The following is a 26850-nucleotide window of genomic DNA, read 5'->3' on the forward strand; positions in this document are numbered from 1 at the left end:
AAATTATATAATAATTTCTTTTTTTTTTTTGTAAGTAATAACTAGTTATGTTAAACAATTAATTTCAACGGCAGTTTATTTTATTGAGAGTAGTCGTATAATCTTTTCCCAATACTGCCACAAGTTTTATCAATTGAAAATATTATTAATGAATTTTTTAGAGGATGTACAATAATTGTTAATATATAATTAAAATCAATAATCAAATACTACTTGCAAAATATAAAACTGATAAAATGTTTACATTTTTAAAAAATTTAAGTGTTATTGTATTATAATATACTAGAATTGACCAAAGATTGAACAGTCAATAACAATTTTATGGGTACAAAGAATTAATGTGATTATTAAACATTGTAAATATTTTGCTGGTAATCATCAGATAATTCCTCTGTAAAGTATTGTAATGACCAAAATGGACTTTCATGAAGGAGAACTCAATTTTAAACATTACTTAAAAATAGTGATTAATTCAAATGAGATAATCATACTGCCTATACAAAATAGTTATTTTGTAATGAAACATTTAATTTTGGATAAATTTTTTCAGTATTAACATTCCAATATTACCATTTTTAGATTTTTACGTTTTTATGGTGGTATTTATAAAGCACAAACTGACACAATTCAATGTCCAATTCCTTGTACACTGGAAGTATATCCTAAGGAGATACAAGAAGGAATAGATTTGTTAAAAGAGACTAAGAATTTGAAAGGGTCCAAAATAGATGCTAGCTAAAAGTGATTAAATTCTGCAAGTATATCGGTTTCAGTATAAGAAATAGGCTAAAAATCAGAGTGAGTTTATTTATATCAGAAAATGGAATATATTTACTTGTGCCTTGTGGAATCTCAATGTCCCAGAAGACATCTTCCACTTTCTATGAGTAGGCCCTATTTTGTGGGAAGCATGCCTTGAAAAGCAGGAACAGGGTAAAGAAAAACTAATGAACCTCCTTAACAGTGAAGCTAACAGGATTTCTGTTGTGCAATGCCTCAGTCAAGTCAAGAAAAATAGCATTGTGTTACTGTAAATTAATTTTTTTTTACATTATAAATTTCATTTGATAATTGTGCAAAATTTTAACAATTTAAGTATTGACTAGTCATTAATTAATTTATATTACACTTATCCTAGAAGCAGAACCAATTGTCAGATATACAGGACAATGATTTACAAAGTGCAATGATAGTTAAATTATTACTTACTTATTTCCATTATTGTTTCCTTAACTTTGTTTTGACTTTTTTATTTCTTTTTGATGTTTTTTTATTTTTTTAATTTTGAAATTTTGAAGAAGTTCTGAAAATCTGTGAAATATTGGGTTGAATTGGAATTTGTGAAATAAACCGACCGAGATCTAGAGAAAAAAAGATGTTGAGAAAAACTACAGGTCAAAAAATACTAGAATGAGTCATGTATTAAAAATGTTTAATTGTGAAAACTGCGCTGAAATAAATGGACATAATTTCATTGAGAACATTTTTTTAAATACTAAACTGTAACAAAACAATTATCATTGAGATAATAAACGATAAATGTGTTAAATTTTGTTCACTAATCACAAAAAATTACTTACATTCTTTCTATTTTACTATTTGGGCTAGTCGGAGGGATGAGGCCTGATTGTTCTTAGGACTACAGATGTTTTGTACATTCAGAGGCAGGATAACTTGCTGAGTTAAAATATGAATGTTAGATTAATTGAGTGGAATCAATCGCACAAGAGGTGGGCTTCAATTTTGAAAAATTATAATACCAACCTACAAACAATTTTTTTAAATACATGAAGTATAATTCACATGCTTAGAAAAAGATATAAAATATAATTAATTATCACTTACTATTTTGACTTCCTAAATTCACTTCTAAACAATCCTAAAATGTTAAAATTTTGCCCACCTTTTCTATTTGTTAGCCCCTAATTTCAGCAAATTTAAACTTTTATCTGAAAACAATCTCTTTTATTCCAGTTGGCATGTTATGTATCATACATACATTAAAAAATGCAAGGTTAAAAATTATATATACATAAGTAGTAATTAAAAATAAGAATAGGAGTTATTAATTAAATGTAAATGTCTGTTTTCTCACTTTATACTAAATGGCTATGGATGTCTTTACGATCATGTCCTTGTGCTACTAGAAACTCAACTTCCTCACTCCAAGTGCGATCAATTCCTCTCTCCTCGTCTAACTTCTTCCTTAAGCGGTACTCAGCAATTTCTCTTCGCCACTGAATGTACTTATACAATCTGTAGCCCGAGTAGGCAATCAAGCCGGTACCTCCAACTAGCCCTGCCAGTTTGAGTATGGTGGTTCTATCCAACATTTTCAATAAGTTGACACACTTTTATATTTTAAATATCATCACCATGGTGAAGTTTGATCTCAAATTTATATTAAAATATAACAGATGGTAATTTATGAAGCAATTAGTTCTTCCAAACTCGGTTGATATGTTGTCAGACATGTCAATTAATACAAAATCTTGAAAAGAAGGAAACTGCAGCCTAGATGGAGCATTTAATTTAAGATTGTACATTGTACAATGAAATGGAACACATCTTCTCTGAACCCAATTACATTAAGTGCAATTATTGCCTTTAATTTATATTGAAATGTATTAAAATTTATATGAAAATCCCACCTCTGTGTGATTGATTCCACTTAATTCATCTAATATTCATATTTTAACCCAGCAAGTTATCCCACCTCTGAATGTACAGAACGTATGTAGTCCTAAGAACGATCATCCCTCCAACTAGCCCAAAGCGTAAAATAGGAAGAATGTAAGTAATGTTTTGGGATTAGTGAACAAAATGTATCACATTTATTGTTTATTATCTCAAACGTTTGCAAAAATGATAATTGTTTTGTTATAGTTTAGTATTCAAATAAGATAATTCAAAAAAGAATTTTCTCAATGAAATTCTGTCCATTTATTTCAGCACAGTTTTCTCAATTAAACATGTTTAATACATGGCCTTTTCATTCTAGTATCTTCTTTTGACCTATATTTCACAACACCTTTTTTTCCCTAGATTTTGGTCGGTTTATTGCTTAAATTCCATTTCAACCCAAGATTTCACAGACTTTCAGAACTTCTTCAAAATTTCAAAATTAATGAAAGAAAAAAACATCAAAAAGAAAATGATTATTCGGAAATCGTGAGATGCGGTTTGGTGTGACGTAGGTTTCAGAAAAACATTTTCTTTATCGTGCCGACGTTTTGATCTTCACCTAATCACCACACATCAAAAAGAAATAAAAAGGCAGAACAAAAATAAGGAAACAATAATGGAAATAATTGTAAGTAATAATTTAACTATCATTACACTTTGTAAACCATTTTTCTGCATATCTGACAATTGGTTCTGCTTCTAGGATAAGTGTAATATAAATTAATTAACGACTAGTCATTACTGTGGTGATTAGTGACCGTTAATCGATAATTATTCAGAAATCGTGAGATGCAATCTGGTGTGACAGAAAACATTTTCTGAAACCTACATCACACCAGACCGCATCTCACGATTTCTGAATAATTAATATATTATACAATAGATGACCATCTGAACATGTTGATGAAGTAAGAAAACAATTGACATGGGGCTTGAGATTAATATAACAATAAAAATACATATATAAATATACTGAGGCAAAAAAAGTGGCCACCTCCTTTTTCCTCTTTAGTAAAAACTTGCAATCATTATAATTTTTATTTTTTGTTTATTTGATATTTTTAAAGAAAAATATGACATAGTAAAATGTTCTTTCGGAAACGATGAAGAAAATATTCAATTCAGTGTGGAGTATTTTCCCCTCTTGTGTTGAGCCTCACTTGGATTAGACTTTGTGCATTTTTATGAGGTTTTAAATGTAGTGCGTGGAATATTTTCATAATCCCCCAACACCGCCATTCTTAATTCCTGCAATTTCTCTGGCATCACAGGACGACTTTTTACCCACTGACAACTCATCCCAAAGGTATCCGATAGGGTCAGGACTACATGCTGGCCACTCCAATCATTAAACTGAAGCCTATTCCAAGTAGTCACCAACGATCAAACCTAGCTGTGTGGGGCCTTGCATTGATGTGCATAAATAAAATTGTTAATAATTCATGGCATATAAGGAACAACTTCTCATAATTCATCTTCAATGTATCACACAGCTCAAGAACCCTTGATGAAGATCAATTATGCGTGACCTACCATAGAAATGACTGCCCAAACCATAACACCTGCATAGCTTCATCAGAGTGAAAATTTTGCAGGAATGTACTGCTCTCCTTCAAACCCTCTCTTGGCCATCAGAAGACAACAAACAAAACTCATCTGAAAACAAGATTTAAGTCCGATCTTGCTCAGACCAATTGATAAGATTTCTTGAAGCTTAACCAAGCTGTTCTGTGCCTTGTTAGGTGTTCTGGACTAGTGGCAGGCATTCTTGTACCTAATCCAGCTTTTGAAAGTTGGTGCCTTACCATTAATATTTCTAGCTAGCTCAACAGTGGTAGAATGTCGATTACAGTGTACATTCAAAACAATAAAACAATCTCTAAGATGACAGGTGACAGAATGGCGACCTGTGACGTCCAGCGTCTTGATAGCGATGAGACTAAATTCAATACCCTTTGACTAGTTGTTCTAGGAATGTTAAGCACCCTGGCCACATACGCTCGACTTCTTCCGTCTTCCAATATATGATTCTAGCAATCTAGCTGAATCATTTAAAACAAACAGTCAAACAAATTTGAAACTTAAAATGATACAAATTAAAAAAATCAAACAGAACGTTAGAAAGAAGATTTACAGAAAAACCAACAAAGAAGATTGATTATTCATATTAATGATTTTTTATTAAAAAAAAATTTTAAAATTTTTTAAATTTTTATCCGTGTTATTTACCTCTAAACTTTAAAAAAAGGATTAAATATTATTGAGGGAAAATCAATAGAGGATTGTCTAAGAGATAATTAAAAATATTAGGGTTGGCCATTTTTTTTTTTTTTTTTTTGCCTTTCAGTAGTTAGAAATAAACAACAAAATACCAGTGTCCGGTTTTTTGGCCTTTGAGTGTTATTATAATTTTTATGAAAGTCGACATAATATAATTAATTGCGTATCTTTCTTGGACGCTCGAGAATCCCCTCCAAAAAGCTCAAGATAAGCAAAATTGTGAAGCCGGAAGGTAGCAGAAGCCAGAAGGTAGTAACTAGTAGTTGCCGAAAGCCGGTCCTGGTGCTCAGTGACTCAGTTGTCAGTACTCAATAGTCATTAGTGAATATCAGTCGAACTGAGTAGTCAGTTGTCATTGGTCAGACATTTTTAGTAATCGAGTTCTTTTTTTTTCGTATTCAAAATCTTTATGATTTGCCATATTATACAATCTTTCTTACTTGACTAAAAATAAATAAAACTAAGATTTTCACAATTTTCCGAACGTCACCGCCGACAAAAGACATCGTAACGAAATTGTCAAGACGTAAGTCCAACAAGTAGTCGAAGCGCAATGTTTTTGTTTTTTCAAATTTATCGCAAAATTCAATGATCTTTTAAAGCCTTATGTAAATAATTTTAATTTTGTAATGTAAATGTTGTTTGTGGAAGCTTTTCCTTGAAAGTTAGAACGCGATAAAGATATTTGCATGTTCATGCATGCCATTTTTTAAACACGTTCAACAATTATGTTAATGCATGTCATTAATAATGATTAATTAACTAATTTTCTATTTGAAAAAAACAACTTTTAATTTAAAATGTAGTCAACAATTGGCTTAGATTCATTTTATGGTCTTAGTCGATGTTTTAATTAACAACATACTCAATATTCTTTAAATGGAAAAGAGTGTTCATTTGGATTATCTCGACAAAATTTGAAATAATAAAATATTTTAATTAGTTATTGTATTTTAATGTAAAGGTTGGTTGTATTTGTGTAAAACATTAACTTTAGGCCTAGGCCTTCAGAAAAGTAAAATGGGTGTTATCCATTTGTGTACACAAAATAGTTTCAGGGTATAGTATACTGCGCCCTTTAAGAGCTATTGTATCCACACAAAATAGTTATTTTGAATAAATTTTGAAAATTTTACAGCATTTAGCCTAAACATTATATAAATCAAAATAATGTGTGGCACTCTCAACATGACCCACAAGAATGGCACAATTGTGCAGAAAACAAACACTTTGAGCCTTGAAGATGATCTCAATAAAGGTCGAAACGTTGGCACAAAAAAGATGTTTTTCTAAAACCTACGTCACACCAGATTAACATGATTAATAGTAATTATAATATTAAATTAAATAATTCTGTGACTAGGTTAAATTTGTATTTGAGACTTGGATTTATATAAGCTCAAATCTGTACATGTACATACGTATATATACATGTACAGAGTTGAGCCTATAACTTCTTGCAGTCCACCAACAAGTCCAGCTTTAATTTGCAATAAATTACCAGCAGGCCTCTGGCCTCGTCTTATCTGTCCAGCACCAAAGTTGGGCTAGGCCAATTCAATAACCAATGCATGCAGTTCCTAGATCCAAAGACATTCTCACTCATTCTTAAATACATTCTTTCCTATTGATATAACATTCAGCTAATTAGGGTGGTGGAGTACTCAATATTCCTCTATCACCCTCTACACGTATTAAATTACTAACCTAATTGAGATTCGATGGGTACTCAATATTCTCTCGACCCTCTCACACTACACATTCATGCTAATAAATACATTCACTCTTAACACACACTAGGGACACAAAACTATTATTTATATATACAATAGAACAATCCTGTTTCCTCCAGGAATCGAGATAGGGGACCCAGATATTCACTGCCGTGTTACAGCATGATTGTAATATCGGGTGGCATTCTATGCGCTCTCTATATGGAGCCAAGCAGCCTTCAATTAGGTGGGACACATTGAGTGATCTTTCTCTGCGTACTGGAGATGTACATGGGCTTTGGCCCAAAAGTAAGTGTCTGCGTTTCAACCTCGCATGGCCTATTCTTAATCGGGAGAGGATAACCCACTGCACACTAATTGTTAACTTTAGTGTACTTGCTAATATGTACAATGCCTCCCTCCTCAAGAGAAAGCATCCCTGGGGTCTTGTAAACCCCTTGCATCATTTTTACTGTGAGCCAATGTATGTGTTTAACCAAAATTCATAGTTAAATAATGACATTTACATTAAAAATTAGGTAAAACTTTTCTGGGCTAGATAACACAAAAATCATTGCTCTTATCTAGTTACAAAGGCAGATATTTCATGTCACGTCATTGTTCACCCTGAGAAATTTTTTACTGTGAATAAACTTGCCAATGGAAAGCATTTTTATTTTTTTTATTTATTACTTTAAGGTACATAAAAGGACATTAATACAACTATCTCCTTTAGTAGAAAATAATATTTGAAAATTGCAATGTCCACTTTTATAAGTGAAGATATGTCCAATTTTGTAAATTATAATGGGAACAAAAAGTTTTTTAAATTGAAATCAATTTATTTTTTATTTATATTTATTACTATAAAAATTGCACTTAATAATAAAAATTTTAACTTTAAAAAAGTTAAAAGTAAAAAATATAATTATTTGTTGGATACATTAGGAGCAGTCAAGAAAGAGCAATTTTTGAAAAACACCTTTTTAATTTTTTAAACTTCATTTCGACCTTTATTCGGGTCTTCATTATAGCCTGGGTGAATTATAAAACGTACGTTGATCGTTAAAATAGATACAGATGTAAATATGAACTTTGAACCAAATATTTCATACCTACATAAAGTGTAGTGCTATTCTTGTGGTGTCATATTGGTGTTGTGTGAAATTGATGTGTATTTTGCTCTTTTTATGTAATTGTTACAGGGTGGGGGACATGGTAAATTTCAAAAAATTATTAACCGCCCACGAATAATTCTACTCTTGTAAATGCTATTTTTAAATTAGTTTTGTTATAATTAAATTATACCATTCAGTTCACTTCCCCATAGAATATTTTAAAAACCTGCTAGCTAACTAAATTGGTCTAAAAAATGGAAATGTCCATATTTGTAACTAGGCTTCTCAAATATAGTTAATTGTGCCTGGTGGACCAAGAAAATTAAAGAGGATCAAACTACAGATTGATCAGCTCACATACCTCATTTTTTCTCCCCAACATTTCATTATTCCTCCAATATTTCATTTTATAATTCTGTTTCAGGTATGAGAAACCTGTAAGAATGGAAAGCAACACGAAAGATTGTTGCAATGATAAACAACCAACCGTCAAAGTTATTCTTGTCGGCCAAAAAATTAAATTGCTGATCAATGGTGAAGAAGTCGACCTAGATGGTGTCAGTTTGTTTGCTAATAGTAAAACCACTCAAAATAGTGATGCAGGCCCTTGTGAAAACATTTCAGACAAAGATAAACAGTGTGACATTTCAAATGACAGTATTTTACAAAATGGTACAGAAAATATACCAAAGGAATTTGAAAAGGATGCTAATATATTAACAGAATCTTCTGTTGAAAGCCTACCTTTGGCTGAAGATAAACATTTAAAAGAAAACACAAATAGTGATACAGAACAGAAACGTTTAATTACAGAAGAAAGTTATAAAAACTTTTGCAAAGATATTATTAATAACAATACCATATATAAAACTGAAGTCACTGATAAAATAGAGATTAGGAATGAAGAAACATGCGACAAATCATGTCACAAAGGTTTTACGGTTAGCGCAGAAGTAAAAAAGTGCAATATTTCAGAAATTGTAGACAAAGACACTGATCATCCTTGTGATAATCAAGAACAGAAGAAAAACAAAAACAAGAAAAAGAAGAGTGCTGAAAAAATTCCAAAAGACGGCAAAGTCGTCAAACCTCCTGGACAGCCCAGGACAATCAAAACTCCAAAATATCTTGAAAATTTGTTCTGCAAATTAACTGTCGAAAGAAAAGCGATTGCGAAGGGTGAGAACATGGCGAAACAAAATTGTGACAGAGTTACAAATAACAGAAAGACTAGAGAAACTATTCAGCAGAACCAGAAAATTTCAGATGTTTCTAAAAACGACCTAAACACTTTAGATGACTTGAAACCAATAACATTTACAAGTAGCGATGATCACAATTCAATTGCTGCTAAATTATGTGAAAGTTTACAGGAGGAAAATCAAGATTGGATAAGTAAATATAAATTTTAAATAATTAAACAGTAATAAACTAAGCATGTATTGTTTTATTACTTTGTGTGCTGGAATATATATGTAATAAAATCATTTCAGAAAACTTGCTTATATACTTGGGAACCGAGAAAGTCATGGAGTTGTTTGAAAAGACTAGAGAAAAAGAAAGAAATGGAGGAATACTTGTGAAAGTAATTTTTTATTTGATAAAAAATAAAAACCTCTATAGAGATAGGGTAGTTTCATTTATCTATCTTGTATTTTTGTAAGTAAAGAATTTTAATAAAACAAGTTGCAGAAAATATAAGATTGACAAATCAAACCCCTCTACATCTCTAAAACAAGTGTAACAATGAGAAAAAACAAAATATAAAAAACTTTTAAAAAAGTTTTAGCTTTTAAAATTAACACATTCCTAGGATGGTTCCAGAAGGAAAACTCCAGGGGGTGTATTCATATCGCTTTTACAAGAAGACAAGTCCGTTACAAATGAAGTGTATAAAAAGATTTTTGAAGAGACCTTGATAAAAACTAAACGTCTGAGATGTATAGAGAGGAAAAGAAAGCTGTTGAAACAAAATGAAGTATTAAAGGAACAATTGCTGAAAGGTAAGTCATGTTGATCGTTTGTTAACTGATTAAATAATTTTTTTTATTGAATTTACAGAAGGTTTTCTTTAAACTGAAAATACTTGAAATGTGTTATCAAAATGTGATATTTATGTTGGATGTAATCCGCTCAGCAAGTGTAGTTCGAAGAAACTACTTCATGTGTTTACCGTTATTATTTTATAATATTTATAACTTTAACTTGCAAACATTGTTTTGTCAAATATTTGCTTTTAAAAATTAAAGTTCCTTTTTGCTATTTGTAACATTTATTTAAACTTTTGTGAAAAATGTAAAAAAAAAGTACTTTTACATAAACATTGTTTCTATGTAAATAAAATCATTAATAGACAATAAAACATTAAAAATTATTAATTCCCCATAACATATATAATTATATATTGGCATGAAAACCAATTAATTGCAGATTTTACTATTTATTTATTGACAGGTATACATCAGATACTCCATTCCTAGAGTTTATATCAAATTTACCGGCTTTCGCCTTGTCTTTACGAATGGGTCTAAAACTGGTGAGGGGTTGGCATGCACCTTGTATGACGGGTTATTCATATTAATCCCGCGGTACTGCAGCATGTACAGCGGAACTGTGTGCAATCTGGCTCATGCGATTCTAGATGATGGAGGTCCTGCCAATTGCATTGGCAATCCAGGACAGATTCCCGGTGGGCCTTCTTGTCATACTGTTGTTGGAGAGATCGTGAATCGTGGAAAAATAATGGCTATTTATATAGAAATGGGTTTGAGGGCAATGAATGTGCAATACCACGAAAGCTGAGACGTTTTGACAGACTATCACGATATGGCCTGGTGACAGCAGTAAAAACTGAAGTAAGGCTATGTCGATAGTAACAGCAGTATTTATTAACGTGGATATGTAGTGTGAGAAGCTAAATGGCAGAATATTGAGTATCCCTTTGACCACCCAGTTATGTTAGTTATGGTATAGGTGTAAAAGGTAATGTAGGAAAGAATGTATGTAAGAATGAATGAAAGAGTGAATTGGTTTGGTTCTAGGAACTAATTGTGGTAAAATGACCTAGCTGTTGACAGCATCCAAAGCCTAATATCAGTGGCTGGACGGATAAGACCAAAGTCCCTTGACCACCAACACCCAAGATGGTGATGCTTGAGGCCGGTCAGTAATTCATCGTAAAGTACAACAGCTGAAATTTTAGATTTGAGCTTATATAAATCAGCGATTAGTGGGTAGCAGATAAATAGTTGCACTTTCAATTGCGTTTGGTTAAAGTTTAAAAAAGTATTTTCCCACTTAAAAAGTTACCAAACCAAAGTGACCCTAATCAGGTTTGATTGCAACTGGTTTACATTAATCAATCTCACCGATGTTTGGTATAATGAAGCAAAAGTTAATTTCTAATATTAATATTATTGTTTTATATTCTTCGAAATTGTGTTTGAATACTGTGAGACGAGAAATTGTGGTTTATAACCACGTGGATTGTTCCAAGAACCTTAGGTAGGTTACATTATTATTACTGAATGTTGATGTACTATTGATATGTCTGATTTTATGACTGATCATTAGGAAAAAGACTCATTTTTATTATTATTGTGAAGCTATGAAATATTGAGATTTGAATAATAATAATTGAATAATTATGGCGGTGCCTCCTACAGAGATCAACCCTGAGCAGATAAAAACGGTAAAATCCCTCTAACATGTTTTCTGTTTTATTTTGTATGTATTTGTTTTCTGTATTAAAATAAAATTGATCGTGTTTTTACAGTTCAAAGAATTTTTATCCTCATACAACAAACTGTCGGAGATTTGCTTTTTGGACTGCGTCAATGATTTTACATCACGGACCATCAAACCGTATGAGGTGCATATTTGATTTGTTATAAAAGTCTGTGTGTTATCTTGTATAGCTTGAATTAAATTTGCAGGTGTAGTTTTGATAAATGAATTTTTTTATTCAGGTAATTATCATTTTTTGGCTGTTCGGTCGCTTTCAATCATACTATTCTGGCTGGTTCAATCTGCCAGATATGTTTTGTGTCTACAAATCTACTTGTGAAGTAAGCAAATTGCTGAAACATCCCTTATAAATAAAATCAACAAGGATGCGCTGACCAGGCGTTCATATTCTCAACAAAATACATTACATACAAAATACATTTGTAAATGTCCTTTGATATTAACATTTTTTTCTTTTCTTTATTTATTTTGTATGTGTAAAAACTTCAAAATTATGGTTTAAGGTGGTGTTCCCAAACTTTTTCTGTTTCCGTTACTCTTACTATATTAGAATATTTCCACAAGTCAAAACAATGTTCTGTGTCAGCGTGAATTTCATAATAATAGCATTATTTCATTTCCAATCCAGAAAAGCATTGATATATAGCTCTTATTTTGTCGGCAATTTAATTTAATAAATAATCAAAACTCCCGCCTTCCTGTGAAAATGAAAAATGATTACGGATGTATAGCAAAAATATAAAAGGGAATACTTTTGTTGGGCAATAATATAATACACAATTGCACCTGTATCGGTTACATCCATATTGAGTTGGATGGCCACCAGGGTCTTAGTTTTTAGGGTTTTATAAAGCGGAGTTCACTTTTTAGGTTTTTTATAAATATAAAAATAATAATAAAAAAAATTGGAGTCGGAGCTTTATAGCACTCAGAAGGGATATAGCTAAACTAAGATAGAAGGTTTGGGATGTTAGGGCGTGAAATGATCTTAGCCGTTAAAGTGCCCTTAAAAATTAATAATAAAAAAAAATTATAGAAAATTTTTGCAGTGCCCTTACAACACTACTGTGGCATGCCATATCAACCAGTTCTGCCCAAACACCCAAAGAAGTTGACTTGAGTCTAACATTGGTTCTCTTGATACCGATTTTTAACATATCTTCTGAAATTTCAGGCACTGTGAACCTTTGGGTATTGCAATGTTTCCCAAAAGCTGGAGAAGCATCCGTCACAACTTACAGCTTTTGAAGGTCTTTTGTTGGTTTGAAATGTGTACATGTGAAAAACCTTACTTTGGTTTCATCAGAAAACTTGGGTCTGTTAACTGTTACATCAAGAAGAAATTAGCTATCCCTGTGCTCAAGAATATCTAATCTTTACCAAAAAATTATTTATGAATAAATTATTATTCATATATAATTATTTATGAATAATAAAAAATTGTTTATGAAAACCTCCCATATTTAGGTTTGATGAAATAATTAACTTGGTTCGTGACGATGATGACAGACACAAAAAGCTTGGCAATATTAGAGACCTGAAAAATAATTGTTTCATGATTTCTAGGCTGAACTAATTGGGACCAAGACATGTTCATAATAAGAAATAAAACTATATATAAAGACTCCTTAGCACTGCCAGTTAGTGCACTTCTTGACCTTAGCTAATGCCACTCATATAAAGAAAACTATAAGCACGATTATCGTAAATAGCTCCAATTCCTTCGTCTAGCATTTTAACCTGACCTTGCTCCTTAAGATTACTTAAGGTCAGAGAAGGGTAGACTGACATAACAGGAAACTTAACTATCTATATTTCATAGAATACCTTCATCTCTATTCAGTAATAAATAAGCACATGTAGAAAACGCACAGATGTTTTATTTTCCCAGTAGTAAACAACAAAATAACCACTTCATTTTTTTTTTTTTAAGGATAAGTGCTCGACGAATTGCACTGAAAAATATCTGAAAATGAATCAGAGGATATCCCAGAGATTCCAGGAGTTCCAGATTATATCTAACGATAATCTAGCAGCAGCTCAGAAGTTAGGGAACAAATAAGCACTAACTTAGGGGTTTAGTCACTAGAATTATCCATTTCAATGTATATCACAAGTTTTGTTTATTAAATGTAAAAAACCTTAATAAAGTTTGAATAAAAAGAACAAAGAATTTCTTAAAACTTTAATAGTCCTTATTTTTTAGTACAACAGTTTGCTTTTATACACTTTTAAATTTATTTACAATTGTATAAATATAACTATGTATGTCATTTACAACATGAATTCTCTTTTGGTTTATCGCTCTGTAGTAAGTCAATGCAGTTGGTTTCAGATGTTTCTGATTTTTCGATCCATGTGTTTAACACTTCCTCTATTAAATAGTTCATTGCCTTATCTAAAAGTCAAAAGTTTATCTTTAAAAAAAAGTTACAGTTTTATATGTCTAAAGTTAATTAGATGTGTGCATAATATTATTGTTCACCAACACCACTTTTAGTAGTAACAAATAACTAATAAAAACTTTAGTAAATTTAAAAAAAAAGTTACCGATATTTAAATTTTCTTTGGCAGAAATTTTGAACCAAGTCGAGAGACCAACTTCTCTACACAGCTTGTTGATGGCCTCGTCACAGGCACAGCATTCACCAATGTCCCATTTGTTTGCTAACAGTATAACTGGAATGTCCCTGCCATCATCAAAGACAACTTTTTTTCTCAAGTCCTTCAGCCACTTTTATACAGAAAAACAAATTAACAAAGCAATCTTGCTTTATCATTATTGAAGGAGTTTGTTACCTTTACAACTGAGTTATATGAAGAGAGCCTCGATATGTCAAAAACGATTGCACAGCCGACTCTGGTTATAAACATCTTTAAAAGTATTTACATTTTTGGAAAATAAAATTTTCAATAAAATTATAGGCTTACGCATTTTTATAATAGACTCTTGTCATGTAACCAAATCTTTCTTGCCCCGCAATATCCCTAAACGTATAAAAATTTGTTGTAAAATAAAAAAAGTGACTACAATCTTATAATATAAAATGTGCCTTTTTAATTTACAAAAACATATATAAAAGTTAATTAACAATGTTCTGAGTTGGAAATTAAATAAAAAATTATTAAATTAAATAAGAAATTATTCCTACCACAGCTGTATGTTCACAATGGTATTTGCGTCCCAGCGTATCACCTTCATAGAAAACTCAGCACCCACAGTTAATTTGTAATTAGATGAAAATTTCCCTGCAGTATGCAAGCGAAAATATGAAAACAAGACATTACATAACATATTGAATATACTTACCATCAGTGTATCTTCTAGCTATGGCAGTTTTTCCTATGAAAATAGAATTATGGAGTTACAATTTTCTAACTCAATGTACATTAAATGATGCGTACCGACGCCGTAATCACCAATTAGTAAAAATTTTAAAATTAAATTTTTTTGCTCCAGTCTATGTAAGTTGTTGCCTCTTTTTGATTCCATATTGAAAATAAACACAAACGCATCCCTAACAAATGACCTTTTAGCTTGCTTTAGATAAAGATATCAGCCCAGTATCAGATTCTTACTCTATTTTGTTTGTATCAGTAATTTTTCTTGATAATGCAACCTGTTTTTTTTTTTTTTTTTTTTTTTTAACATTTATTAACTTCTGTTGTATAGTTTGTATGTACATATATGATTTATTTAAGAATATTTGATAAAATTAGATCATAAATCTAGATAGCTTGTAGAATTTGGGGTTTTTTATTTTGTCCCTTTTCAATTAAAATTTAATTTTATTATTTTAAAATTTTATAATGCTTTATCAAGGGTCACATATTTTATAATAAGCATATAATGAATATAATTAATTATAATACTACATTGTTTAGTACAGTTTATTACAAATTTATACATTAAAATAGAAAGTAAATCAATATAATTTAAATAAAACAAAGAAAAATTATATTTTTACATACATAAATACATATTTTATTGGAACGTAATTTTGTAAAGAAACAAACAAGATATGAAAGATGGGCTCATATCATGTTATGTTTTGTCTCAAGAAATTTGTTAAATATATAAAAGGCTCCAGTTGTCAAATAAACCTTAATCTTCCTCACAAATATTTTTGGAGTAAAGAAATTTTTTTGTTGGGCAAAGTATTGTAAAATGAAAATGTCCAATAGCACACTGTTTCAAATTATTCAATCAACTACTAGAGAGATTTATTAACTATTCTAGTATTGTAGTTATGCTCATCCTTTACTTCTAGATTATTTTTTTATAATTTTAATAAGCGAACATAATACATAATTAAAAATTATATAAACAAGGTTATGTGATTATTTTTGGATTTTAAAATGCATTCTGTAATTGGCGTAGTCCAATCCACAAATGATTGTGCCTTTCTTTGATTGGAGAAAATAAATTTAAATGAAGCTGAGTGACCACATACTAAAATTACATAACTAATATGCGCATGAACAAGCTGCAGTAGCATTGATTAATGTTTTATTTGATACTTGATTATATATATGTACATACAATAAATTATACTAGGATTTAATTGTTTTACAGTTATGGTACAATGAGAGGGATAGTTTAATTTGCAATCAATCTGAACAACTAAAAGTGAAACAAGTTGCAGATATTCATGACATATCCCTTAGTCCAAGGACAAGAATTTTTGTCTTCTTATTGTTAAATTTCATGCCATTATCATTAAACCAATTTTTCTTAGTCCATTAAGTTTTTTTTAAAAATAACATTTAGACTGGCTAACAAATTATCACAGCTGGGTGCAAAATAATTGTCATCAGCTAAACCCACCATATCCCTTTCACATTCATCACATTCCTCTGGAAAGATTTTTATTTTTTATTAATTATAATCCTCCCCCCCTATATGCCATTAGCATTAATTTACAACTGCATTGTTAAAGTGTTTTGTACAATTTTCCTCTCGATTGCACCAGATGGGTAGCCAGGTGTATCTGTGTCATTTCAATATGATCTTGACTGTTTAAATATTGCGAGCAGTGGATGAGGTAGTTACTGACCAAATTTATCACTTCATAGCTCTTCCTACTAGAATTAGTGAAATCAGATTTAAATATTTTGGAAAACTGAATATCTCTGGTGAAGAAATGTTCCATTACTTGAATGATCCTAATTGGGTGTTGTCCAAGTACTCTAAAAATACTTAGAACTAAATAATGAGCTTACCATAATTTACATTGTATTATTTATTAATTTACAGAACAATTTAAGTGATTCATTAAATCATTTTCATTTTGTTTGAGCTACATAATTTAAATGCACTATTTATTTATGAATTCAACATAGCTTTGTACTTCAATTTTTTTATATTACGTAAAGAGTAAATCTGACTCCACTGACAAACCTCCTGATCATGATTTTTTTTAAAAGCTAATTTGAAAGCAAAATTATGGGGTTCAAATGCAGGGCTGCTGGATGAGTGCCATGTCAGTCAATTCTTAAACCGTTGTGGCCACTGACGCTCCATCTTTAATGTTATTTCACATTTGGTATGTTTAAAATTAAAAGAATAAAGCTCAACTAACTTTGAAGTAATTTTATTTATAAATATTATTTAATGAATTTTTTAAATTAAATAAATGATTACATGTTTTATTTATAGATATTATAAATTATTACATGTATTTGCATCAATTTATCACAAAGGATTTGAACGTCATTTGGAACAACATGAAGAACGGGGTTTCTTTTCATGCAAAACAATGCTATCTTGTCTACTGTCTTTGTTGATTTTATGCCATACATCTAGCGAACTTCCAATTAAACGGTTAACCGCCTCATCTGCAAATCACAAACCACCATTTTTAATTATTTTCATGCTAAATTTAATTTATTTTCCAAATCAAATTTTAATAGGTATTTAAAAATTGAATTCAACCATTTTTTAATCAATTTAATCTTTTTGTTTTCTAATTTAGCTTTTTTAGATTTGAATTCTACATTTTCAGTTGTAATAAAAACAAGAATGNAATTCCAAAGATAATTTTTTACATAGAATCTGCAAGTGCTATTAAAATTTTAATAAGTTGATGCGTTAAGCCGACCCAGTACAACTTTCAAAATGATACCAGAATCTCAAAAATTCATCGATTAATTCCGGTGATATTTCTTTAGATATTTATTTTCCTTCAGAACTTGATAATTTAATGTATCTTGCAACTGATTGTTATCCAGAACAACTCTCATGGTATGCGTAAAATAATATGTAACATACTTTTTAATTGAAATGATTTGACGTAGGGGTGAGGTGTCAATTCACTTTTTGGAAAGGATAGTTCTACTCACAGTATAACGTTGTATGGTTAACTTTTGCGAGTTGAACTATCTTTTCCAAAAATTAGTTTTTAACTTTTACAAGTTCAAGTAAAATATATTTTTTAAAACAAAAATACTTTACCAAAATATATATATGATAGGTGAAAGATGATGATAGGTAACTATCAAATTATTAGTTGATGATATCAAAGTGGCAATAGAAAAGAGAATCAGCTTAAATTGACTTAGAAAAGTTAAATTTGGTTGGAAATATTACAATTTGATTTGAAAAAAGTATAATGCAGTTTGTGAATAGTTCAATTTGATCTTGTCAAAGTTTAGTTCATTTTGAAAAACGTTGATTTACATTGAGAAAAGATATATTTTAGAGTAATTAAATTTAAAAAAATGTACCTATATTCAAGTTATTCAGGGCTGAAGTTTTAAACCAAGTTGTAAGGCCAAGTTTATTACAGAGCCTGGTGATTTCTTCATCACTAACCCTGTAAATACCAGTGTCCCATTTGTTCGCTAGAAGAATGACTGGAATTTTCTCAGTAGTCTCTATGAGTACTTTTTCCTTCAACGTTTCAAACCACTGGAGAATTTAATAAGTTAAAAACAAAGAAAAAAAGAAATATTTATTGTATATAATACCTTGGTAACTGATTCAAATGAATCGTATCTGCTGATATCAAAAACAATGAAACATCCAACCCTAGAATTCAATTAATAATAAAATAATATTATTTAACTGTACAAAAAATGTCAACTTACGCATTTCTGTAGTAAACACTTGTTATATATCCATATCTTTCTTGACCAGCAATATCCCTATAGTAAAAGCAATAATAAATAAGTTGAAAAGTAATGACTTTTAATGATTGAAAAGAAAAAAAATTACCAAAATTGAATGTTAACTACAGTTTCATCATTCCATAGGACTTGTTTGGTTGAAAATTCAGCACCAAACGTTATCTTGTATGTTGAAGAAAAGTTTTCTATGAAATGCCATCAATAAATACCATAATTAGAAAGAGATAAGTAATAAAAATAAAACACTAAAGTATAAAAAGTTTGTTTCTAACCACAAATATATCTCTTAACAATTGCAGTTTTTCCTAAAAAAAAAAAAAAAATAAGGTAATTAGTTAAAAATGTCAATTGTATTCTTTCAAAAACTGTTTCGCTGCAACATACGTACCAACAGCGTCGTCACCGACTACTAGGAATTTCAAAAATATTTTTTCGTTTTGTGGACGGGTGAGTTTCTTATATTCCATGTTTATGATGTTACCCCAAGGAATCAAAATTTCAAATGGCAAAATTGCCTTTTCAGCTTGAGATAAAACCTATCTCAATGTTAATTGTATTAACATTATACTTTCTCTCTCGTGAATGTGGACTTTCTAGCTTATCTTAATCTTAAAGGAGGGCATTAATTGGAAAATATAACAACAAATGCTAATCTATCTTTTATTTATTTTTTCCAAAATAAAAGTCAATTGAATAAAGAAATCTTTTTTTCAGTATCGTACACAAAATAAAATAAAAGATAAATAAAATTAATAATTGCAGAAATGAAATGTTGATTTTAAATTAAATTTTTTTACAAACTTGTGGTTAGTACTTTGGCAACATATCTCACATTTTGTTTTGTATATTTAACAGATAAATAAAAGAGAAAAAGAATGTTAAAGCTATAAAAAATATCACACGATAAATACTTGTAAATCTTGATACTTTTACACAATAACATTTCCTTACATTAGAGCTTACGAGAAATTTTAAATAAAACTGGTGTTCCAAAGATAAAAACATGGTTAAATTAAATGTGAGATTATCAATTTTGTTTCATTCTTAAGCCACACACTTCTGGACGATTTTTCTGATAGATGTGAAAAATAGTTATATTCTCCTCTCACAGAAACTAGGGAAAGCATTCACAGAGCAAGCCATGAAAATCACAAAAAAATTGCAGCATTTATACAAAAACATCCATCAGTGATAAACATTAGTGCAAAATAAATCTTGACAACATATATTATTTTTATATCACCACAGCCAACCCAAATTATTACAGAAGACACTTCTTATATTTTTACATTTTAATTTTTGTAAAAATTTATAAAATGATTCATAAAATTGACAGTCGTTCCTTTTTTTATGGAACTATTTATTTTTACTCCCACTAGCCAAAACAAAGATCATTAAACATAAAAGCAGTAAGAAGCAACAATATTCTAAATACACATTTTGACACCCCTATTAATTAAGCCTACATCGGTTTTGATAAATGACATAATAATTAATATTTAAGTTATAAGTTCTTTAATGTCCGGTTAGTGTCTCTTTTCTCATCATGATGAAACAAATGGAAGACTAAAAGTGAAGTCAAAAAAACACTAATTAACATCTTATACGAAGTCAATAATTTTGACATAGAAAGATTTTATAGGAAGGTTGACAGTTTCCAACTATAAAGAACATTTTTAACAAAACATCAATAATTATGTTTAAATGCTATTTGAGGTAAACTTATATTGTTTAATATTTAGGAATGTACTCAGAGCAATAATTTAATGAGAAAATTGAAAAATTTTCTCTGATCGCCTCTGATCACATAGATTAAGACAAGTTTTTCAAAGCCGTTTAATTTAATTCTTGCAAGATGAGATAGGACAATTTGCCTAAAATTGTAATAGGATGCTTAAAATAGTCTTCATTGTAATTATTTACTAATTATTACCAATTTTTCAGCTCATAGACACCGCGGTTGTGGGTTCGATTCCCATCGTTGCCACTGGAATTTCTAACCCCTCCCTCCATCACAAAAATTTTTGTTCAACACCCTAAGTACTTGCCTAATGTGGTAGACTCAATAATTTTAAAAATAAATAAATAAAATAAAAAATAAATCGAATACATAAAAATAACTTGAAAATTTATACAATCAAGTTTGAAATTTGTCACTGTTTTTTCTAATAAAAAAATTACAATAAAAGTTAATTAAAGCTCATGATCATAACATTTGATATTGCAAGTCTGGATTATTGATGATTCCTGGTGTACTGATGGAATTTAAGTCTTGAAATGTTTTCAAAACTTTTATTTTCCCTTCGATTTTGTTTCCTCTTGACTAGTCTTGTTCTCAGTACTTTGATATGATTCTTGAGCCTTCTTCAAGTCTTCTAAGGTGTTGTGGAGGATCCTCTTCTCTGTCAACCGCATAAGCACTGTCAGCCTCATACATGAAGATAAGCTCTTGTTTTCTTCAAGAAGTTTTTCATCTTCCTGATTGTAAAGAAAATGAAAGAAAAACCCAATAACATCTTGGACTGTAATAATCAGGAAGGTTGTAATAAATTAAAAATACCTCAAGAGTCGTTGGGTAAGTTGATAGGAGTAAGTTTATTCTTGTTGTCAAAAATTGCCAAACCTTAGAATCGACAGGATGGGGAATGTTTGGGCACAATAAATCATCTGTACTCTCTCCGTTTAAATATTTCTCAATAGTTTCTATAACAAAATGAATGTTTACATTAATAATTTTTTATTTAAAGAAAATTAACTTTTCCATGGTGGAGAGTGGTAGTCGAGTGGTTGTCATGTCGAGACTCTTGGCTTCTAGACACCATGGTTGTTGGGTTTGGTACCCACCGTGGGATGTTTGATCTTTGACCCATTCCTCTCCTCCCAAAAATATGATATAATACCTACCATTTTTAGCTAACATGTAAAACATAAAAAATGCAGATGTCAAGAAATAGATAGCTTAACCATCTCTTATCAACTGGTTTGAATTTCTACATCTTCAACCTTATATCAACTACTGAAGAGGCCGATCTACAAATCTACAACTTTCTTAATAGACCAAATCGGTGAGACCAGTACAGGATGATCAAGTTATAACNCCAGCACATTTAGAATAAGCCCTTTGGCCTGCCTGTAAGCTGGGAGTGTTGTCGCTGAACTTCAGAACCCACCCTCCATTATGAGACCATCCTTGCCAAACATAACATCCGCTTTCATGTGGATGATGCCGACTACTGAAGAGGCCGATCTACAAATCTACAACTTTCTTAATAGACCAAATCGGTGAGACCAGTACAGGATGATCAAGTTATAACTTCACCTCAGTATTTCACCACATAAAAAGTCAAACAAGGTAGCTCATGTTTTGAGTAATCTTACGTTCTACTAGCTTCTTATTTTTGTATGTACAGATAGCTTAACTCTTCTGAAATTTGTGAAAGTACTACACTATATCACACAACCAATCCATCACAATATATACAACTTAATACAAGAAATTGAGTTAGCCATTTTGAAATTTTTTCCGCAACAAATCAATTTTCACTTAAAATATTCATCCTTCGGGGGATATACATATCAGTTAAAAAAGTTAGAGGGGAATCGTGACTGAGTGGTTAGTGTATCCAACTTTTACCAGGCAGTTGTGGGTTGGATCCCGACAGAGCCCATTGCTACTTAATTGATAATGACATGAAAAAGGTATTGTAAAGTAGATTGACCCCTGGCTCAATGGATATTTGGACGTTAAGCCCTCCTGTATGGCAGGAATTACTAAAAACGTTGTACTCTAAACACATTTTAAAAGACCATGTCCAGCCACAATAGTTGCTTAAATTTAAAGGGTAATTTTGTAAAAGGGAAGATAGATGCTTCAAGCTTGATAGCGCTGGGAGGGTTGGAGAGCATGTGGAGTGAAACGTGGAGTTAGTAAAGGGAACAGCATCTCAAACATGTTCATTTTTTCTTGTAATGTACAAGACATTTTTACAATACGTACAGTAAGTTGAACAACACAACTAACTTTGGTGTGATGGTTTTTAATATAATTATTAATTATGGATTAAAACATTTCAGTAATTAATCATTTTTTGGATTATCTTTTTTTTGTTTTTCATTTTTTGGACACCTTAAGCATCAATAAATCCAATTTTATTTAAGTTTTGTTTGTGACTGATGATCTGCTGTTGGATTAAATGGACTGAAATTTGCACCAGGTTGAATTGTGCTTTAATCAACTACATCCAGAGCGTCCTGCTAATCATATTTTTTTTCAGTACTATGTACAATTAATATACTAGCAATTAAAATAAATAAATAAATTGGATCTTGGTTGAAGAAGATTTTGTTTATCCAAAAAATGTTATTTGGAAATATTTTTGTGTGAATAACTTGAGAATAGTTGCTTCAAATTAAAAACCTTTTGCGCTGTTGAATTCAGTTTCAAAAACCTCCCAAACAATGTACATTAATGAGTATCTTGTCATTTAAAATAATTAAGTTTCTATCTGTATCAAGCTTTCCTGGAGAGTTATACCAAATATCTCCTGAAGATGGCTCCAAGAGAGCCAAAATGCTGGAAAATACATTTAAACTTTATGTAAAACAAACTGATTTCTTCTTCTTCTTCCCTGGCCTACTCCTCAGCAAATAAACAACAAATTAATATTGTATTGTCATATTTTAAGTAAAATTTGATTTTTTATTAACATTTTTCAAACTGGCTAACTACCTTTTTTGGATTATAGTTATATATAATAAAACCAATAAATAACTAATCAACAAAAATTGAAATTTAACACGACTGGCAGAAGGAAATTACAATATTTCAAGTTTATACATATAAAAAATTAAACTGACCTTGCTCCATGTTGAATATTCTCAAGAATGCGATGAACTTGTCATGAGGCGCAAAAGGCCTCGGGTTCGCTGGCAGAAGAAACTCAGCGGAAGAGGGTATAGACAGCTTGTTCAGCAGCTCTTTCTTCTGTGATACAAGAGGATCAGATTTTGAAACGCCAAGGCGTAGTTTGGTGCCATCTGCGATGTTATTGACATGAACAAAGCCATTGTGAAGGAATAGCTCGGAATTAGGTCGTCTGCCATAAGACATACAGACTTGCTCTCCTTTCTTGTAATCCTGGCATGAGTAGTACTCGCTCTGGTCACAATCGATGTTGTAGTCTGTTGTTAGCTGTAATTTTCAGAGGAGTATAAATAATTAATAAAGGTTTGGACATTTTATATTGCTGTCACAAAGCAAAACAACAATATTTAGCATTCGCCCATATTTTTGTGTGGATGGAAAGTAAGGCTCAACAAGAATACAAAAAAGATAAGAATCTGATTCACACAACTTTATTATAACACCAGACTGATTTAATATTTAAAATGTTTGAATTACTTATATTTATGAGTTTATGAATTATGTCAGTCACAACTCTAACTCAAGAGACATACTTCAGCCTTATTGTACGATTTGTAATATTTTGTTCTCACCCTTTAGCAGGTACTCAGGAGGTTATTTCCTATGTACTAAATCAGTATAACATTCTATTATTACAATGCCAGTAGAACAAAATATTTACTGAAGTACTAAGAATTTCAGTGCTACAAATTTAATAAAAGTAGTACACATTTAATCATAAGGGTTTTATTTTTATTTTTTTATTACATTTATGTCTAATAAAAGATGCATTGTATTTCAAATGAATTAGAAAGAAAGCACTGAATATGAGCGTATAATCCGAATTTTATGTTATACATTAATGTAAAATGCACATTAATGATAATCAGTTTAAAAAAAATATCATGTGATATGAGATAGATATATGTGATACTCCAGAAATGTTGAGACATTGATTCAGAAGCAAATTATCTTGCTTCCTCGAGGCTTTCTTGAGGAACCGAGATTGTGTGTTAGACTGAGAGCTCTCTTGATACATAGGCAACACATTGATGCCGTTGAGGTGAAAAAAAAGTGAACTGATGGAACTTTCAAAATTCATCAATCATCACTTCAGATGGGGAGTGGATAATGTGTTGTTTTATGGATGCAGCTTCAGCTCAAAAATGCACACGGAGAAACTTGGTAGGCTCTACTATCAGGACTTTTGGTCACCAGCACATTTAGAATAAGCCCTTTGGCCTGCCTGTAAGCTGGGAGTGTTGTCGCTGAACTTCAGAACCCACCCTCCATTATGAGACCATCCTTGCCAAACATAACATCCGCTTTCATGTCAATACAGCCGGATATGGAATACCCAGAATACTTCTTGACTTAAATCCATGCTTGTATTAAAAAAATTAATAATTAATTTTTTACTCATATTTATTGTTTCATCAAAAGGACACAATTTAAATAACCAATTAACTCACTCAACAAGTTGGCTCTGGAATGGATGAAATTGAACTTTTTTTTATTTACATTTTAAGTCAACTATTAATCTTTATACCTAATTGTTACGGAAAATAACCAAAGAAATAAAAATGCCCGTTTTTTACATATTTGAAAAATGAATTAAAATTACTGTTGGCACATATAGACTGATAGATGTAAATGATTTACCTCAGCATTATCATGATTTCCCATATCCCAGTAGGGGATAAGCGCAAGAACCATTGGATAATGTGGGCTGTTGGCTGGTATGAAATTCTGTCTTGTCATTACAGTTGATACGGCCCATCTAAAACATATCAAAAATGCAATTTAACAACTGATTGTAGTGCAACTTGATTGAATAAATCTGCTATCACAAGCTGAGTTTCAATCTGTATGGCACATGATGACAGCTTCAGATAAAATATGATTGAAGAACGCCACAAATTGGTCATGAACAGTAAAGAGAAGAGGAAGAGGAAGACCCATGAAAAGGAAGATTAAGGATGATGGGGAGGCATTCGTTCTACCGTTGGGTCTATATATCTCGTCTTATACCTTCAACTTACAAGAAGAAAATATTCTGTCAATATCAACGAACTACTAATTAATTACACATCTGGATGATTTAAATCTCTCTTCCTTGATAAATCTCTTCCTTGATAAATTGTTCAGGGATATTGTAAACTATCCTAAGCTGGCTCTTAAGCAAAAAGAAGATTGGCGAACCACAGTCATTAGAGTGGTTTTGCTTGGTCGTTTTCCATACATTTTAGCCCGCCTGACTTCGCAGTTTTCGTTTTTCCAGGACTGGCTAATAAACGCAGAAATGTGTACCAAAAATAGCGAGAAAATGCGAACTATAATGTTTGGAAACGGCAAAATTACAGAGAATTACAGGTTTATCAACCACCTGGCCTCAAGAAGAAATCTAATACAAGAAAACGAAATGATGATAGAAAGTAGTTGGTGATTTATAGTGCTGCATTTAGCCTTGTAGTTTGGTCGTTTCCAAACATTTTTAGTACGTCTGTCCTCGCTATTTTTGGGCAAATGCCTCAAGAAGAAATCTCATAAAAGAAAATAACTAATTATATTGGGATGATGGGTGGCAGTTGGTGATTTATATCGTGTTGTCCGGAAATGTACATGATTTCAGGGATTCTTTCAATTACACCTTTATATAATAAAATATTTATATTTGATAGATTATACTTTTATAAGAATGTCAAAAGTTTTTAATACTCTTCCAAACAAAAAAGTTTACTTCAGTAGCATTTGGTTATTTGGGTACAATTAAGTTTTCCCTTAGATGTCAACGCGTGATTTTCGCGTAATTTCGTTTTATGAGTTTAAACTCGGTCGTAATGGTGCCCAAACTGCCAGAAACATTAATGAAGACTGGTGCGATGGCAGTAGAAGTAAGAGTCATTTATGGTTTACGTTTCAAGAGGAATTAGCCTTGAACTCAAAGAAGGTCGTGGAAAGATTTCTTCCCTAGTTGGTGATGTTCTGCGAGCTTTGGAAGAAGAAAATCTCAGAACAACTGTTCGAGAACTTGTAGAGAATCGTTCAGTTAGCAAATAGACCGTCGCTGATCACCTTAACGCAATTGTAAAAGTGAAAAAGCTCGAAAGTTTGGTTCCTCATGCATTAAATGACAGCCAAAAAAATCATCGTTATGAAGTTTGAACAACACTCATTTGCCGAAACAGAAACGAACCTATGGATACTATTGTCACTTGTGATGAAAAATGGAGTGGCTTCATTTGGACTGCTTTACTAATGCTTCTTGAATCCTGGC

General features: G+C 31.0%; 5 protein-coding genes across 7 annotated transcripts; 2 read left to right on the forward strand and 3 right to left on the reverse strand.

The window, feature by feature from the left end:
* The first annotated feature begins 5092 nt into the window (after positions 1-5092).
* LOC106670211 lies at positions 5093-9871 on the forward strand. Of its 2 annotated transcripts, none has more exons than XM_024229413.1 (5): positions 5093-5214; positions 8220-9190; positions 9289-9380; positions 9609-9798; positions 9857-9871. In XM_024229413.1, exons 2-5 carry the CDS (start codon positions 8239-8241, stop codon positions 9868-9870), a joined length of 1248 nt encoding a protein of 415 aa, XP_024085181.1. In that variant the 5' UTR covers positions 5093-5214; positions 8220-8238; the 3' UTR covers position 9871. The 2 variants fall into 2 exon arrangements, with proteins under 2 accessions (XP_024085181.1, XP_014255810.1); XM_014400324.2 differs by lacking the exon at positions 5093-5214 and adding an exon at positions 5215-5491.
* A 1422-nt stretch (positions 9872-11293) lies between these two features.
* LOC106670209 (mitochondrial import inner membrane translocase subunit Tim9) lies at positions 11294-13731 on the forward strand. Of its 2 annotated transcripts, XM_014400321.2 has the most exons (4): positions 11294-11486; positions 11571-11666; positions 11764-11862; positions 13476-13731. In XM_014400321.2, exons 1-4 carry the CDS (start codon positions 11442-11444, stop codon positions 13602-13604), a joined length of 369 nt encoding a protein of 122 aa, XP_014255807.1. In that variant the 5' UTR covers positions 11294-11441; the 3' UTR covers positions 13605-13731. The 2 variants fall into 2 exon arrangements, with proteins under 2 accessions (XP_014255807.1, XP_014255808.1); XM_014400322.2 differs by lacking the exon at positions 11764-11862.
* LOC106670208 (ras-related protein Rab-32-like) lies at positions 13714-15076 on the reverse strand. The gene is made up of 7 exons (XM_014400320.2): positions 14948-15076; positions 14853-14885; positions 14695-14791; positions 14474-14530; positions 14342-14402; positions 14093-14276; positions 13714-13940 (listed from the first exon to the last, which is right to left on the reverse strand). Exons 1-7 carry the CDS (start codon positions 15033-15035, stop codon positions 13813-13815), a joined length of 648 nt encoding a protein of 215 aa, XP_014255806.1. The 5' UTR covers positions 15036-15076; the 3' UTR covers positions 13714-13812.
* Positions 15077-17190: 2114 nt separating this feature from the next.
* LOC112127880 (ras-related protein Rab-38-like) lies at positions 17191-19224 on the reverse strand. The gene is made up of 7 exons (XM_024229409.1): positions 19059-19224; positions 18943-18975; positions 18759-18855; positions 18632-18688; positions 18512-18572; positions 18269-18452; positions 17191-17380 (listed from the first exon to the last, which is right to left on the reverse strand). Exons 1-7 carry the CDS (start codon positions 19135-19137, stop codon positions 17256-17258), a joined length of 636 nt encoding a protein of 211 aa, XP_024085177.1. The 5' UTR covers positions 19138-19224; the 3' UTR covers positions 17191-17255.
* A 414-nt stretch (positions 19225-19638) lies between these two features.
* On the reverse strand, positions 19639-25375 carry LOC106673718 (histone-lysine N-methyltransferase setd3-like). Its single transcript, XM_024229408.1, has 4 exons — positions 25236-25375; positions 23528-23861; positions 21231-21373; positions 19639-21148 (listed from the first exon to the last, which is right to left on the reverse strand). Exons 1-4 carry the CDS (start codon positions 25332-25334, stop codon positions 20963-20965), a joined length of 762 nt encoding a protein of 253 aa, XP_024085176.1. The 5' UTR covers positions 25335-25375; the 3' UTR covers positions 19639-20962.
* Between the last annotated feature and the right edge of the window lie 1475 nt (positions 25376-26850).

The sequence above is a fragment of the Cimex lectularius genome, unplaced genomic scaffold, assembly GCF_000648675.2.
Source record: "Cimex lectularius strain Harlan isolate CLEC.00 unplaced genomic scaffold, Clec_2.1 scaffold405, whole genome shotgun sequence".
In the NCBI taxonomy this organism is placed as follows: domain Eukaryota; kingdom Metazoa; phylum Arthropoda; class Insecta; order Hemiptera; family Cimicidae; genus Cimex; species Cimex lectularius.